We start from the raw sequence: 16,133 nt of genomic DNA, 5'->3' as shown, positions 1-16,133 counted from the left end.
CTGAGCCGTCTCATCCAACATCAGTGTGTGACCTAACGCTTCTGGAACAATGGTCTAAAATTCCCATAAACACGTTCCTAAACCTGGTGGACAGCTTTCCCAGAAGAGTGGAAGCTGCAATGGGTAGACCGACAACATATTAAACCCTATGGATTAAGAATGGGCTGTCACTTGAGCTCATAGACAAGTCAAGGCAGATTGGCGAATACTTTTGGCAATACAGTGTAGCTGGGATGTGAGGTTGTATTAGCACCAAACCATTCCACTGTTCATTGCAGTCCCTCTCTCTACCCCAGACTGGCAGGTTAAAGGTCACTTTCCCCAATCAATCTGCATCCACCCTGCTCACGACCTCCAGAGCTATGCACACCGGCGGCAATGAGCTTTAAACATGACCTGGAGTAACCCGCTGACTCAGCAGACCTCAAACCACCTCCTGTCAGTGACTCACAGTCCAGCATCGACCGCTGCAAAGCCAGGAAAGAAAACACAAAACAAACAAACTTATCTCAGGACACACTACTGACACTGTTGTTTCAAACAGTTGTTTTTCTGTTGTTGTTGTTGTTGTTGTTGTTGTTGTTGTTGTTGTTGTTGTTGTTGTTGTTGTTGTTGTTGTTGTTGTTGTTGTTGTTGTTGTTGTTGTTGATGCTGATACTGATACTGATGCTGATGTTCTTATTTTCTCTCATTTGTTGCACTATATAAAGTGTGCCAGGAAAAACATATGCTAAAGTTACAATTGTATATGATTAGAACGGTTTCCCTGGAACTGGCATTGCCCCCCCAAAAAAACAAGTATTAATGCACTTTAAGTACATTGGGCACACTGTGGATGGAACAGTCCGACATTCCCCACAGTTTTCTAGGTTCTCTTCGTCACATCCATTCAGCAAATGTGTCTTTGCCTTATATTTGTGATGGTGCAGTACAGGAGCTGACTGTTTTGAGGTGGGTTCATGTCCTCTCCCAGTCTAGCCCGCACTGAAGGATTAATCTGTGTACTGTCAGCTAATCTAGCACAAAGAGCTTTACTGCCCACATGGGTTCTGGTCATTGGTGCTCTCCTGTACAACTTCTATTTAATCATGCAGCTGTCTGATACTAAAATCATTTCTACTGTATTTCTAAACTTTAGACAGTGTACACCATAAAATACATAAAAATACATTCAAATACATGAAATACATTCAAATTAACATTTAAACAAGTTTTTTAAAAATATGTAAAAATAAGTATGGAGACTCTCAATTGGAGTTGCTGCTCCAGTTGAGAGCCCAAATGCTTTTTATTTGGATGAAACTTTGTGTCAATTACCGAGCTGCTTGTGCTTTTGCCGGCTCACTACTTACCTAATTATCAGGATTAGGTCCCAATGGAAGGCTTCCCTGTCGCCACATGGCCACAGCAGGGATTACCACTTACAAACTATTGGCCTCTCACACACTTAAGCTGCATGGGGCCATCGGGGCCAGGACCAGGGCATTGGCTTCAAGCACCATAATACTGGAACTGTTGCTTTGTCATATATCACTGTCCTTATCTCATAGAGTAAAATCTCATAAAGATCTAAGTTAGTTTCGCTCGGTGTGTTTGTCCATTAGGGGCTAAGTGTAGTTTTGTCTCTGGCTTTATTACTAAATCTATTAAATAAACAAAGCAAATAAACATGTCCCCATGTGGCGAGTAGTTTCTGAGTGTAAAGCTCTTGGAATTAGCAGTATTTAGCATTAGGCTCACTTGTATGATTGTGTAGAGAGTGGTTTTGGCACCGGGCCAAAGTTACCCAGACTGACCCTTATAGTACTGTTGCTTTAACATGAAGGTGAAGTTGCCGGGACCTTGCGCTTTTTATGCACTTTTACAATTTTTACAAACAAACTTTATTTATTTTTTTAAACAATTCTACATTTATCACATAATAAAAACAACAAATAATACCATTAATCTGTCAAGGAATCCAGACTCTTTTGAGTGAAAACATTACATCAGTGGATGTAGCTGTGTGGAGGGTGGAGTACCTAGTAGCCCACTGGACAGCAGCCCGATTAACTGCTACTTTATACTGTTTGTTTTTGGAGGGGGGCTGTCTGCTGCTCTCAGTACACTTCAATTGCCCTGGACAATGCTGCTGCTGATTTTAATGCTGGCAATTTCCCTGCTTTTTCAGGTCACAGCCCGGGGATTCGCGCCTTTGTTGCAGTTTGCCTACACTGCTAAGCTGTTACTCAGCAGAGACAACATCCAGGAGGTCATCCGCTGTGCCCAATTCTTGCGCATTCACAACCTGGAAGACTCGTGCTTCCGCTTCCTTGAGGCACAGCTGCAGCAGGAGAATGACGTGCTGCCGCTCTGCCACAAGGGCGCAGCACAGGACGGACATTCGGAGGATGAGAGCATGCAGGGGACAGAGCAGAGTCTGTCCCCCACCGGGTCCCCACGGCTGGACGAGGATGTGCTGTCACCCCATGGTGCCTCGGACCTGCCCCGCTGCCCCAAGTACAGGAAGTACCAGTGGGGCCTCAACAAGCACAATGACACCTCTTCACACAGCAGTACCTCAGGTTTACACAGCACATCCCCGGAGAGTGTCCCGGGACAGTCCCGGCTACCTCTGAGCCACATCAAAATGGAGCCTGGGGGAAAGGCTCTGTGTCTGTCCGGGGATGAGCAGCACGTCCTGGCTTTGGACAGTACTACAGCTATGGACATGGACAAGCCTGTCTCCCTGAACAGGAGTAAGTCCCCTTCCTGCCTCAGGGTCTTTCTAAAGAAACGGCTGGACGTTCCCAGTTTAGCAAACACATCCCAGCAGTTACTAGCCAACAGACTGCTGTGTCCCAAGGACAAAGAAAACTCTCAGGGAGACCACAGAAAAGACTTCAGGCCTTATCCTGGCGAGCAGTCGTCTCCAAAGGAGGTGGACACTTCGCCACTCAAAGCAACCTCCTGTGATGCAGTGTTCAAACAGGAAGTGGAGCTGGACCGCCGCAGTGTGATCTTCTCCTCTGGGCCATGCAGCCGTGTGGGGGCCCCGGTGCATTCCTACTCAGGTGGGGGCTCTTTGGAGATGGAGCTGTCAGAGCACATGTCCAAGGGGCTGTGGCCTGGGGCTAGCCAGTCTTTGCCCTCTTCCCAGACCTACTCCTCATCAAGCACCGCCTCCGACCCCCCTACACTCTGCCGTGCCCGGCCCAACACCAGCTGCCCTGTGCCAATCAAAGTCTGCCCGCGCTCCCCACCCTGTGAGACCCGCACACGCACCTCCAGCTCCTGCTCATCCTACTCCTATGCAGAGGATGGCAGTGGGGGCTCGCCTTGCAGCTTGCCCCAGTTTGAGTTTTCATCCTCTCCCTGCTCAAACATGACCCGCTGCCTCAGCCTGGACCCCCAGGACCAGAGCGGGCCTGGAGACGCACTCTTCAGCCAGGTACAGTCCGTCTCTGTATCGCTCTCATTATCTGCACATTGTTCAGGTGCACCCGTGTGGTATATCCAAGTCAAAAGTACAGTATGAAGGATAGAAGATAAAAGTCACAAAGAAACTGAAATTGTGCTTCTCTTAAATCTCTGTGCTAAATTTTAGCCATGTCATGTTTTTTTGGACTGTTTATCATTTCTATGTTTGAAAAAGGTCTCTCTTGCAAATGAGACATGTAATCTCAAGGGACAAACCTGTATTATAAAGGATAAATAATTGGGGGCGGGCTGGAGTGGACCACAGTTGTGACTGCAGGGTCAAGCAGAGGCAGGGATGATGCGGAAGGGAGAGAGTTCAGCTTTCTGACAGATGAATAAAGCTCCCTCTCAGTTGGCTGGACCTTACCCGTAGACCCTGCAGTCTCCTCCCTGAAGGCAGCACATTGAGGAGACTGTGTGATGGGTGCGAGGAATAACTTGTAATTCTGAAGGCTTTGTGGGTGGAGTAAATGGGGCATTAATGATCTTAACTGTGCTCATTATATATAATATACTGCATGTCTGATGGTCCTCTGGGCTCTCAGTCCGCTAGTATCTTTTCTTTGTAACACGCCTGGTTCATGTGGGACTAGTCTTTAGAACTCTGTCTGCAGTTTCTTGTCTAATTATTTTTCTGGTATTGAATAATTTTAAAATAATGTTGCCATTTCTAAAGTGAGTGCACTCTTTCAGGTGCGTCCCAAGATCAAATGCGAGCAGTCGTATGGCACCAACTCCAGCGATGAATCAGGTTCCTTCTCAGAGGGAGACGTCGCAGAGCGGGGGCCAGAGGTCAGTCTACTATCTCTTCTTACAACATTGTGTTTGATGAATTCTTGTTCTATAAACTTTTTGTACCAAGCATAATTGCTAAGCATATTTTTCTTTGCCCAAATTTACATTTTTGTTTCATTCTACTCTCCTAACAATGCTGCATCATTGCCAAACAGAATGCTTATTACACCCAGAGAAACCCTCCGTTTGACTGGCACAGACTGATGGGATTTGGGAGTGTTTTACTCAGGCATCCATTGTATATACAGTATTTCAAACATATTTCTGTCTGTACATGTTCTATAGTGAATTATAATTGTGTGTGCGTTCTCTATGAGGTGTCCACTATTGTCCAACCAGCATCTTTCATTACTATTACCAACATAATCAGGCCTGAGTTCCTAAAATAGTGCCTCACTCTTCTATTTGGATTAAGATAGGGTGTGCTGAAGCTGTCATCATTCATATCATATACTTTATAACACTTGCACAACATCAAGATACTATGACTACTATATTGACTTGTCAGCTCCTGCTCTGACTGATCATGGATTAAGTGCGTCTTCTTAAGGTCAACCACATTCTGAAGTGTGTGCACTTCCTGTCTGTGCTATATGTCAGCAGGTCGCAGCCACAGCAGCGCTCTTCTCCACTTGAGCTTCTCTCTCTCTCGCTCTCGTCCCCGGTGACTGTGAGCAGGTGCCTGGCTGAACCAGCTCTATGGTCTACCACAAAACCAGAAGTGCATCTTTGGTGTCACTCGCCATACAACGCTTTTGACTTGTTCATTAGACCCTTGCTGTAAATATGTAATGCTGATGATGATTTTCCACATCAATGTAATATGGCCATTCACAAACATGTAATTACAGTTATATCAAAAAATGATGACTTAGTCGGCTTTCTAGCTTTTAAAAACATGTCACGCCTTAGCGGCTTTATTCCAAAACATAACCTAAAGAAACAACTCCATGCATGCATTTATTTCTAGTAGACCAGGCGTTTGAATTATCTTGTTGGTAGGTCTTACAAAGTCAGTCATCAGGCAACTGCAACTAATAGAAAATGAGTGGGCTGATGCAAAAACAATGAGATGACTCCATATTACTCCTATATTAAGATCATCGTTTCGACTTCCAGTGCCTCAATAGATTACATTTCGTCTGATGGTCTGCAGCTCTCCTAAGGTCCTCAGTATCTTTATGACACTAATGCAGTATGAGCATGAGATCCACTCGACTGTTTTTATAATTAATATTGAAATTATGTATGTTGTGTGTGTGTGAGTTTGTACATGTACGTCCTCAACAACAAAAAAGTTGGGCATTAAGTGGTATTTGTTGATATATGTCAGATGTTACATTTGAACCAGGTGCGTCGTTTGGTATAGTTTTTGCACTACTGGTGAGATCATCTGGAACACTGTACTCTATAATAATTGAATAGTAAATACGAGACCTGGGATTAGTTGACATGGCATATTTGACGTGGATACACGGTACTATACTGCCATCTGGTGGTTGATTGTCTTTTCTTTTCTATTCTTTTTTTGAGTTTTTTCCTTAGAATCAGAGAACTTTTTATTCCCATTGTCAGTGTACCTTTACATTCACAAACTAGGCTTTTGAAAAAAATATTATTATTATTATTATTATTATTTTAATTATTACTTATTTATTTATTTTAATTATTATTATTGTTATTATTATTATTGTTATTTATTTATTCAGTGCAATGTAACATGGGCTGGTTATAATGATATGCAATCAAACTTACTATTTTTATTTTTTTTATTAAATAAAACAAAATATGGTGGGTAGCTAACTCTGAATATACATAATATACACGTACTGACGAAACAAGCTGCATGAGTTGTACAATAAGCAGCATATCCAGTGCAATTACAACAGTGCAAACAGCAGATAGCTGTGGCCTGTCTGATGGCAGAGCTACAGTATGATGAGGCTTATTTAATGTTCCTCTAGTGTTCCTCTACTCCATCCTCCTTTCACTTGGTCAAAACACTTCAGCATGTGATGAGGTGGTGTCCAGACGTCTTCACATCGTAATGATAATGTCATGTTATGTTGGCTAATAACACCGACTTGTGTGTTTCTAGGTGAAGCTGCCATTTCCCGTCGATCAAATCACCAATCTTCCTCGGAACGACTTCCAGCTTCTGGTGAAGATGCACAAACTGACGTCTGAGCAGCTGGAGTTCATCCACGATGTACGGCGGAGGAGCAAAAACCGCATCGCAGCCCAGCGCTGTCGGAAGAGGAAACTCGACTGCATCCTCAACCTGGAGTGTGAAATCCGCAAACTGGTGAGACACTGCCTCAGCTCGGTCATAGCCAACAAAACGCTGTCAGAACTATGATGGTCAAAGTCAGTTTAGCTTTAAGAGACAGTGCAGAGCATTTTCCACCTTGATGATAAAAAGTCATAGTTATTTCACTGAGGACTTGGTCGGGAGCGTTGTATTTAGCTACTTATTCATTTGTAATAAAGACTGTGATTGGATGGCATGAGGTTTAGCAGTTGGTTTGATTTGCGACTTTGTGTGTTCTTGTGTGTCCAGGTGTGTGAGAAGGACAAGCTGCTCAGTGAAAGAAACCAGTTAAAGGCCTGCATGGGGGAACTGTGGGAGAACTTCTCGTGCCTGTCTCAGGAGGTGTGTCGGGACGTCCAGCTGAGCCCAGAGCAGGTCCAGTCTCTGCACCACTACTGCCCCGTGCTGCGGCCCAACTCTACTGCCAGCCACTCTCCTCGCCCCCCAGCCCAGGAGCCTAGTCCTGGAACCACCTCCCACACCAGCATAGACCTCACAGCTCACTCCCCTGGCCCCCAGAGTGACCCCCCCTCTGCACTTCGCAAAGGTCCCGACAGGGACATGGACGGGCCAGAGAAGTCCCAGACTGTTACAGTGGACTTCTGCCAAGAAATGACAGACAAGTGCACCACGGATGAGCAGCCTCGCAGGGACTGCTCTCAATAGTGCTATTTGTTTGGAATATTTCATTAAACTTTTCCGACAAACCCCTTGGGTTGTTAGACAGCCTCTGCCAGTGTTCAGTGAAACTCAAGCTTTCTTTGTATTTATGTCTTTGTGTTTGCAAACGGTTGACACTAAAGTTGTCTTAAACAGCAGCAATACTGGTATTGTCCTGGGGCAGAGTGGGCCCCTCTCAACTTTTGAATGGTGCTCCAGGTTCAGCTCGGACCTGTCTCAGTCTGTGTGTACAATAACACTTTGGCCTTTCTAAACAGCCGCCTTTTCACCTGTGCACCACAGTCTGTAGTGACAGTATGTATGAAGTATGGGAAGTTGTTTGACTTCCTTTCAGAGCCAGCACAACACAGTGCAGACTGAGGTACAATTTGATCCTCTTCACTCGCTATTCAGTATGTGCCATCTATTCTTGAATGCTCTATAGCTTTGTGTATGTGTAAGTAATGGATGTGGAAATATTGAGGCACATAAAACCCTGTTTTAGAAAACAACTTTCAATTTATGGATGACCTTCAACATTAGTCTTGTAATCTTAAAGATGAGGTCAAAGCCTTGCTTTAAAACTGCTGAATTAACGTCCTCTGAACAGAACCTAGATCTGTCAGGTTCTGTTCGGAGGACCTGACATGATGCAGTATCTCCCAGTCTTGACTACAGGTGAAATGTTTGATGCATTTAGACTCATGGTGAAAAGGCGGCTGGCCCACTCTGCCAATCTCTACCTCTCTCACCTCTCTTCTACATCAGTATCTCAGTGATTCTACTCACAGCAGTTAAAACTCAGGAAAACTCTGAATGTTCATGAAACTCAATGCTTCTGTACATGCATTTAGACTGTCAAACACTCGTATGCAAAACATGTCTTCAACGTCTTCTTACGCAGTTGTAATGGTGTCAAAGCAGACTGTAAGTAAATACATTCCTCCTTTGCCATCCTCAGCCCTGCTCTGAGTGAAGGATGAGCTGTGGCTGTGCGGGTGTGAGTGCTGTGCAGAGCACACGTGTAAATAGCATGGTGAAGTGTTGTACAGGTAGTGGCTTAGCCGTCTGCTCACAAGGGTTAACAGAGCACCTTTTGCTGTTCCCTGTCCTTCCTCAAACCCCCACCACTTCCTGGGGGTCTTTTACTCAGGAAAGCCTGTATGTGTCTACAGACATGCCCACAGGGAAGGGCGAGCCCCTGTATAAACTTAATGTGAAAACTTAAGCATCATCAGTATTTCTGTGTGCTGTTGTTGAATGGGTATGTAATCTGGAACTGGATATACATCATCATATATTAGGCCTTTGTCGCCCCACATGTTCCAAGGCCCTAGCACTTGACCTCTCTGACTGAGAGTTCAACTCTCATGCCCTGGAGCACTTTGAGTTTATAGGTGTAACTTTGAAAGTACAGTCTGGACCGGAATCGGGCCCTGAAAGCAACCTGAGAAGAGTAGTGAAGTTATTTAGAAAGCCTGTCTTCTTAAACACAGTGGCTTTGAAGATATGCCCCAATCTATAGCAGGTTGCGGCGAAGAGAAGAGTATGCAAAATTTAAGCCTGTCACATGAGGTGAAAATAGAATCAGCCATCATCCATTGACTCGAGAACTAGTAAATGCCCTTGACAAAAAACAGCAAGTGGTTTCACCCAGACGATATAAATCAATCATTGACATTTTTGACTGTTTATTGAATTGTTATATTCAAGGTCTCTTCTTTTTAGTGGAGCTTCAGTGATAACAGCCAAACCCAAATCATCGAAGTAGATCCAATATGTACAACACTTATCCTCAGTGTCCATACACATCCAAGTCAGACCTGTAATACAGCCGCTGGATGAGAAAAATCCCTTTGGGTATTGTAACAGACCACTCACAAATGTCACGGGGTCCCCCTGTTATGTTCCAGCGTCTACATTAGAGCCAGGCTTATTAATATGCTCTTTTTTTAGTAACACATTTAAAGGGAGACTCTTGTGCTACAAGCCTAAAACTGACCAAACTCCGAAGTGTTATTACATTTGGGATTTTCAGCTGTGTGAATTTGTCTAAACTATAATTGGGACAGAGAGGTTTAGATGGCTTGGTGCTGCACTGAGGGTGGAACATCTCAGGGGCATGAGAAGATCCTGCATCAGTGAATCCAAAGGAAAATCTTAAGTGTCATTCTTCCTCCTCTGAAGGCATCTTCATTATGTCGGCTTTGGGATGTGCTCACTGCTGGGTGGGATTGCTGAACATCAAGTGCTTCTCTGATATTTGCCTTAGAACCTGCAGAGGCCATAATTCACTTGAGTGAGTGTATGCAGGGCTGTGGCCCCGAACACGTATCTACCTGTGAACTGCTCATACCTCTCAGAACTGGTCAATGACTGTATCAAACTGCATCAGGTGTTTTCTACATGCTTTTACACAAATTCTATAAATTATTGGAGGATCATTTTTTAATGTTAATAGTTCTTAAGCTTCTAGTTGTTTTCACTTTTTTTTCTAGATGTTTGTGTTAATATTGTCTATTTGACTTTGGTATTATTCTTGACAAAGACCTTTATCATTTTTGATGCTATGGCCCTCATAAACTAAATGGCTTAATAACCATTGTAAATATTTTACTGTACAATGCCCATTTGTATTAATTTTCATTGTTATGGCTATGTCTAGACACCATTTCTCTTTATGAAATAAAGATCCATACATATCATTGGCATGAGGCCATTTGTTTTTTCATTTGTATTCTCTTTTTTCTGGACACTTTTGATCCACAAGAGGGCAGTAAAAACTCAATCAAGCATGAGGAAGATGAAACCCGTTGGATATATATACAGTATATTGTACAATCTACACCTGGGGTCTTGTCAGGTGTGGTAGATTTGGGCATCTATTGCTCTGGTGCTAGCTGCAGCCATGGTGAGTGCCTCAGTGCTGTCCTTCAGTCCAGCTCTGGATATCCACCACTTCACTTATGTTTCGGTGGCACATCCCATGCAGAGGATTGCCCTCCCAAGACGGAACCTCCAGCACTTCATCTTGTGTCTCCCATTGTTATATATTATACACACACATCATAACTAATAGCTTAATGTGTATAATCAAAATGTATCTGGTCACACCTTTGGGACGTCCCAAACCGTCCTGGCCAATCATAGAGCACGCACAGTAGTCTGACGTGTACGTAGCAAAGTGTTTTGATTTTTCATTGGTTCAAACTGTCGCACGCGGTCACTCAAAACACTGGCAGTAATGAGCTCACACCTGTTTATAACAACAATAATCAGAGCCGGTTCTTCCTATACGCAGACTACGCAAGGTGCGTAGGGCCCCCGCAGCTGCAAGGGCCCCGCATCTCAGTCAAACTACGGTGTTGTTCCACTGATTAATCAACGCGTTGTTACGGGGACAGGCTCTTCCAGCGCGCACTCACTCTCCGCCTACTTCGCCACATATAACATCAACACGGAGCAGTCTGCAAGTGAATGAGCAGGAGAGACCGACCGCCTTCCCCGTCTCTTCCAAAGCGCGAGTGCTTCTCCGCTCGTGTCCCGCTCGGCCGTCTGTCTCCCGGTGCTCGTTTCGCCTCATGCGCGGCTGCATCATGTCACCCGTGTCCCGGGCGCAGCTCTCATGATTTCTCTGCGCGGACTCTGGGCTGCAGCTCTGGGTCTCACTCTCATTTAACCCCTTAACTCCCACCTGAACCGAGCACATTTTGTCCAGCTTAACCCCAATCCAAAAGCCTCTGGAAAAAAGGTGTGAAAATAGCAATAAAACTGAGACGAAAACAAGGATGAAAATGTGACAAAAAAGTGACAAAAAATGTACAAAAAAAAGACAAAAATGGACAAAAATTTAAAAAAAAAAAAAGTGACAAAAAAATGGACAAATAAGTGATAAGAATTTGACCAAAAAAAATGCGAATAAATGGACAAAAAAGTGACAAAAAAGTCACGAAAATTTGACAAAAATGAGACGACTGCCCAACAAAAAAAATGATGAAAAAAAATCTGACGTGAGGAAAAAGATCAATTTAGTTTTGTAGGTCTTTCAAATGAGGTGTTACACTGGCCTACAGGATTTGGGTAAAGCTGAACTGGAGAAAATGCTCTTGGTTCAGGCAGGAGTTAAGAGGTTAAACTCTCTTCTTATTGTGTCTGGTGAGTCTGGAGCATCAGGACAGTAGTTTGAGTAGACGAGAGTAAAGCCGTGTCCGTGGTCTTTTTGTTGAGTTGAATCCACATGGTTCTCATGATCACAGTAACTTACAATAACTCTGGTTGTCTGAATGTGCACAGTCTATAACGAGTTGGGCAAATTCTCAGCGGTCTGACAGAAACAACCGTCAGGTGCAGGTTTCAGTTAGTTTTAAATCAGCGGTTCCCAATCTGTGGGTCAGGGACCAGAGGTGAGAGAATGGGACCATTTGCCGTTATTAAAAGCTGGGAAATAGACTAGTAGTCGTCCTAAATCCCAGTCTCACAGTGGCTTAGTGGTTAGTGGTCCTCACACAGGGGGCGGGGCCTGAATTGAGGTCTGTATGTTCTGCTTCTGCCCTGGAACAGTGGAACTGTTTTGACCATAAATGGATTCTCTCTTCGTCGAATAGCCATGGGACGCTACTGTTGGGCCCCCGTGTGGATTTTTGCTTAGGGCCCCAGAAGGGCCAGCACCGGCTCTGACAATAATAACAACAATTATGACGACATTATTCTTCGTTATTTTGCTCTCGTGACTCATTGCAACGAGCTGGCGAAACAAGATGAAATATGGAGCTTTTGTGGAGTTTAACAGCCGCTAAAAAGACGTGAGGAGGAGAAGCTCCCGTGAGTGCAGTAGAATACAGGCTCTATCATTCATTCATGTGCCTTTGTTAAACGCATCGTTTGTTAACAGCCTGCAAAACTTCCTAACGCGAAAACAGCCTTTACTTTGTGAAAACTTGGCCTTACTTGTTGTGTCTCTTAAAACGTCATTGCTGCTGCTTAAGAATGAATTACCTGTAATGTTGGTGAGTTAGACAATATGAAAGATTTGACCAAAGCGTTTTCATTGTAAGGCTTAATGTTAGGTGAATGTGCGGCCGAACACATCAATGAGCGCATGGTGCCTGCAGAGTGTATTTACAAAGAAACAAAAGTCACAACAACAAAGTGTTATAGTTGTTTATTAGAAAAGCTTTACACAGATATACATTTTAAGACAGTTTTAATTTAGCTATTAAATTTGAAGAGCCCTTTTGTCTGGGTTGTTCTGTTTGGTTTGATAATCTATAGTTTTGTCTCCAATTCAACACATTAACATTACAATCATATGTCATTTCACGATTTTAGTCTCATTTTATGAGCTTTGAGTCTGCTTTTAGCCAATATATCCTATTATAATATTTGCCACAATAACTACAAGTGGTGCTGTAAGTGCTGAGACTAATAGTTCACACAGAGGACAGTTTGTGGAGTTGGAGCCAAAGAGTTTAGAGCTGGTTCATACAGGAGTCACTTTTTCATGATGGATGACAGCTCCAGGATCATGCTCTGTGGAAACACACAGCACACTCAGTCACCTCTGCACTGCAGTTACAGAGTACAGTGTGCAGTACAAGGCCATGTATCCAAAGGAAGACTTTTGAGACAAGTTTTTGAAAAAGACAACCACTAGTCATATGTTGAATCCCCTGGTCCTGCATCTTTGGACGAACACTCCTCTTACAGAAACACATTACAACAGTAAAGCAGCTGGTGACTCACCATGGACATCCTGCGGCCAGCTGGGGGGGGTAGGGGGGAGTCGGCAGGACTCTCTCTCTGGGTCAGATGCTGTGGCTCCAGGTCAGAGCCGCTCTGAGAGTCCCCACTGATGGATGAGGCCAGTTTGTCCTCAGACATTCCTCTGGACATGAAGCTGCACTTGCGGGCTGTGGGACAGTGACCACTCTCTGGAGAAGTGCTGGTGTCACTTATCTTACTGGCCTTCCTCTGCATGTTCCTGAGGGCTGCAGGGATCTCTATGTGGCCCGCCATGAGTGAGGGCCTTGGCTGGCCCCCATACTGCTGCCTAGGGGGATGGGCCGCAGAATCCTCACTGCTGCATGACGCCTTTCGATTCGCCACGCTGGAACATTAACGTCAGCCTTACTTCAAATGCTGTTAAACCTGTTCTCTAAAGGTGGTGTTCTGTCATGGGCCAATGGTCATTGATGTCCACTGTCATCATTTTGCATACTTTATCTTCCACTAGCTGTAGTTTCAAATGGCAGTTTAATTAACTTAAGGAGTAGGCCTACCATGATTCTGACAGGCAGGACATTTTCTAATCAGGAATATTATGGTAAAAATTGTTAAGCTGTCGGATGAACAAATACGATTTTCACAAGATTCTACGACTAAACAAGCTGGAGAACATTTGTTATGTGTAAATCTATTAAACTTCTCATCTCATGTTTCCACAAGGCCAGAGGAACAGTTTGTAAATAACAGTAACCTGGCTGTTACCTTTTGCAGAGCCCAGCCTCCACGTGGTATGGGGCCTGCTGACTGGGCCCGTCCTGACTGTGGAGGGGCCCTTGTGACTCATACAGCAGCGGACAGCTTAGGGGAGTGACGTCCATGAGCTTCTGAGGCGAGGAGCTGGACAGCACACAGATCTGCTGCACCATGGAGTTCTTCTTGGAGCGACAGACGCTCTCCTCTTCATAGTGGTACCCGTACAGGCCCTGCATGATCTGCTTGACCCCCAGATGAAAGATCTCCAGCAGGTTCAGGAATAAGGACACCCCTGCAATCACCAGCATGAAAACCATAAAAATATTCTTCTCTGTGGGCCGGGAGATAAAGCAGTCCACGCTGTTGGGACAGGGCGCTCGCTCACACTTATACAGGGGGGGCAGTCCGATACCATAGAGTGCACACTGGCCTATGATGAAGCCCACCTCTACCACAGAGCGCGTCAGGATATGGAAGACATATGTTCTGAGCAGGGAGCCCCTCAGGGGGGCCTTCCTTACACGCTTCTGCTCATCCAGTTTGCGCAGCTCTCGCTCAATTCTCTTGTGGTCCTCCTGGACAGGGTCAGTCCCCTCCAACTCAGCCTTCAGGTAAGCCTTCTTACGGTGTCTCTCCTTCTCCAGCGTCCGCAGCCGGTACAGAGCGTGCCCCATGTAGACCAGTGAGGGCGAGGATACAAAGATGATCTGCAGAACCCAGTAGCGAATAAGGGAGATGGGGAATGCCTGGTCGTAGCACACGTTCTTGCAGCCGGGCTGTTCCGTGTTGCACACAAACTCACTCTGCTCATCGTCCCACACATCCTCCGCCGCCACTCCCAGCACCAGCATCCGGAAGATGAACAAAATGGTGAGCCAGATTTTTCCTACGATGGTAGAGTGAATGTGGACTTCCTCGAGAATGCTACCTAGTAAGTTCCAGTCCCCCATCTTCTATCACATGTTCACCTGTTTGAAGGAAAGGCATGATTAGAGTCTGCTCCAGACAAACAAAACAAAACATTTTAATTTTTCTTCTGCATTTGATTAAAAATAAATAAATGCTTAAATCAAAAAGGTATGGGAGTCCAACATTTTTTGAAGACCATCAATAGCCATGAAGGCACACTGGGTGAAGTAAATAAAGATATTTTGCAGTTTTGATAAGGATTTCAAATATTTTTCTTTGCATACAAAGGGCACCAACAAAACTAATTGTACATGGTCACATCAGAGGATGTAACGGTGGTACTCACATGTCTAAAAACGGCGGGTGAACCAAGTGGACGCAGGTGAAGTCTGGATCCATCCGTGGACGTGGACAGTCTCTCAGACAGAAGAGCTCTGTACACAGAGCCGGCAACTCATGAGTGTTATGGCAAAGTAGGACTAGTTTTAGGTGATCAATGAACCACATGACCCCGATCCCCCCGAGGGTCTTTCCCCCCACCACTTGTACCGGGACACTCGGCTGGAAATAGCATCACATCAATATACACAGCTTTTTACAACATTTTGAAGGGACCATATTGCTTTTTTTTAGGTTATAACAAGTCGTGCAATATTTCAAGACAGGCCTGAACCAGAGGTTTGCAGCACTTTCTGTTTAAGCTTCTCAGAATAGTGTGCAGGGAGTTAAAACTGGGGCATCGGGTTTATTTTTGCCAGTATGTTGTATGTAAACACAGCAAAAAATAGACCTTGTTGAAATTTATTCACCTAAATGTTTATAGAGCGATGGAAGATAGAAGTAGAATTAGAGCAAATTATTTTGGGGTGGTCCCCCTGCTTCACTTTGCCATGCTCAAAGCTGTACACGGGTGTAAATCGGGCTTAATTTGCTTGAACAATTTGGATATGCAGGAGGGATTGTGACAACACAACTAAAAATGTACCAGTTTGAACAGGAAAAAACACAGCTTTAAGAGGAGGGACATAGTACAGTGCACGGGACGCGTCACTGCTGTGTTCACTGTCCCATTGTTTCTCGATTACAGACGCCCCCCTCAGGCACTGGCCTGGATTTCCATACTTTATGGCCCACTTATGCAGATTGGTGTCACGCTCATCAAGTGCGTGCCACACTCACCACTTTAACAGTCTAATAAGGGCTCCATGAATGCGTGCTGCAGCGTAGGGTCCTTAGGGCAGGGTTTTTCAAACTTTGTTGAGCCAAAGCACATTTTTTTCATTGAAATAATCACGAGGCACACCACCAGCAGAAAATGTTCTCATCAAAGTGTCTTGGCTAGGAACACTGTATAGTCTCACTAGCCACAATGCCACAATACATCACTAATTCTCTTGTCTCAAATGGAAGAGTATAATATGGTTACTCTGCCGATCACTAGACAGCATAGACACTCGAAAACGCCACATTATTTGTGGATAATAATGCATTTGTTTAAAAAAAAAAATAATTATGATAATTT

General features: G+C 44.5%; 2 protein-coding genes across 2 annotated transcripts in view; one reads left to right on the top strand and one right to left on the bottom strand.

Annotated features, from left to right (window-relative positions):
* Positions 1-9,862, top strand: part of bach2b (BTB and CNC homology 1, basic leucine zipper transcription factor 2b) — a 38,598-nt gene extending 28,736 nt beyond the window's left edge. The window contains exons 3-6 of the mRNA XM_079571752.1: positions 2,171-3,430; positions 4,153-4,251; positions 6,353-6,559; positions 6,815-9,862. Of these exons, the coding sequence (XP_079427878.1) occupies positions 2,171-3,430; positions 4,153-4,251; positions 6,353-6,559; positions 6,815-7,231 (1,983 nt within the window). The 3' untranslated portion in view covers positions 7,232-9,862. The remainder of the gene's footprint in view (positions 1-2,170; positions 3,431-4,152; positions 4,252-6,352; positions 6,560-6,814) is intronic.
* A 2,768-nt stretch (positions 9,863-12,630) lies between these two features.
* Positions 12,631-14,652, bottom strand: gja10b (gap junction protein alpha 10 b; the record flags this gene model as incomplete). Its single annotated transcript, XM_079572571.1, has 3 exons — positions 12,631-12,754; positions 12,968-13,331; positions 13,712-14,652. The coding sequence occupies 3 exons, from the start codon at positions 14,650-14,652 to the stop codon at positions 12,716-12,718; spliced, it is 1,344 nt and encodes a 447-aa protein (XP_079428697.1). The 3' UTR covers positions 12,631-12,715.
* Positions 14,653-16,133: the final 1,481 nt, after the last annotated feature.

This window comes from Gobius niger (genome assembly GCF_951799975.1).
Source record: "Gobius niger genome assembly, chromosome: 15".
Taxonomy (NCBI): Eukaryota; Metazoa; Chordata; class Actinopteri; order Gobiiformes; family Gobiidae; genus Gobius; species Gobius niger.
This window is presented reverse-complemented; position numbering and strand designations above follow the sequence as displayed.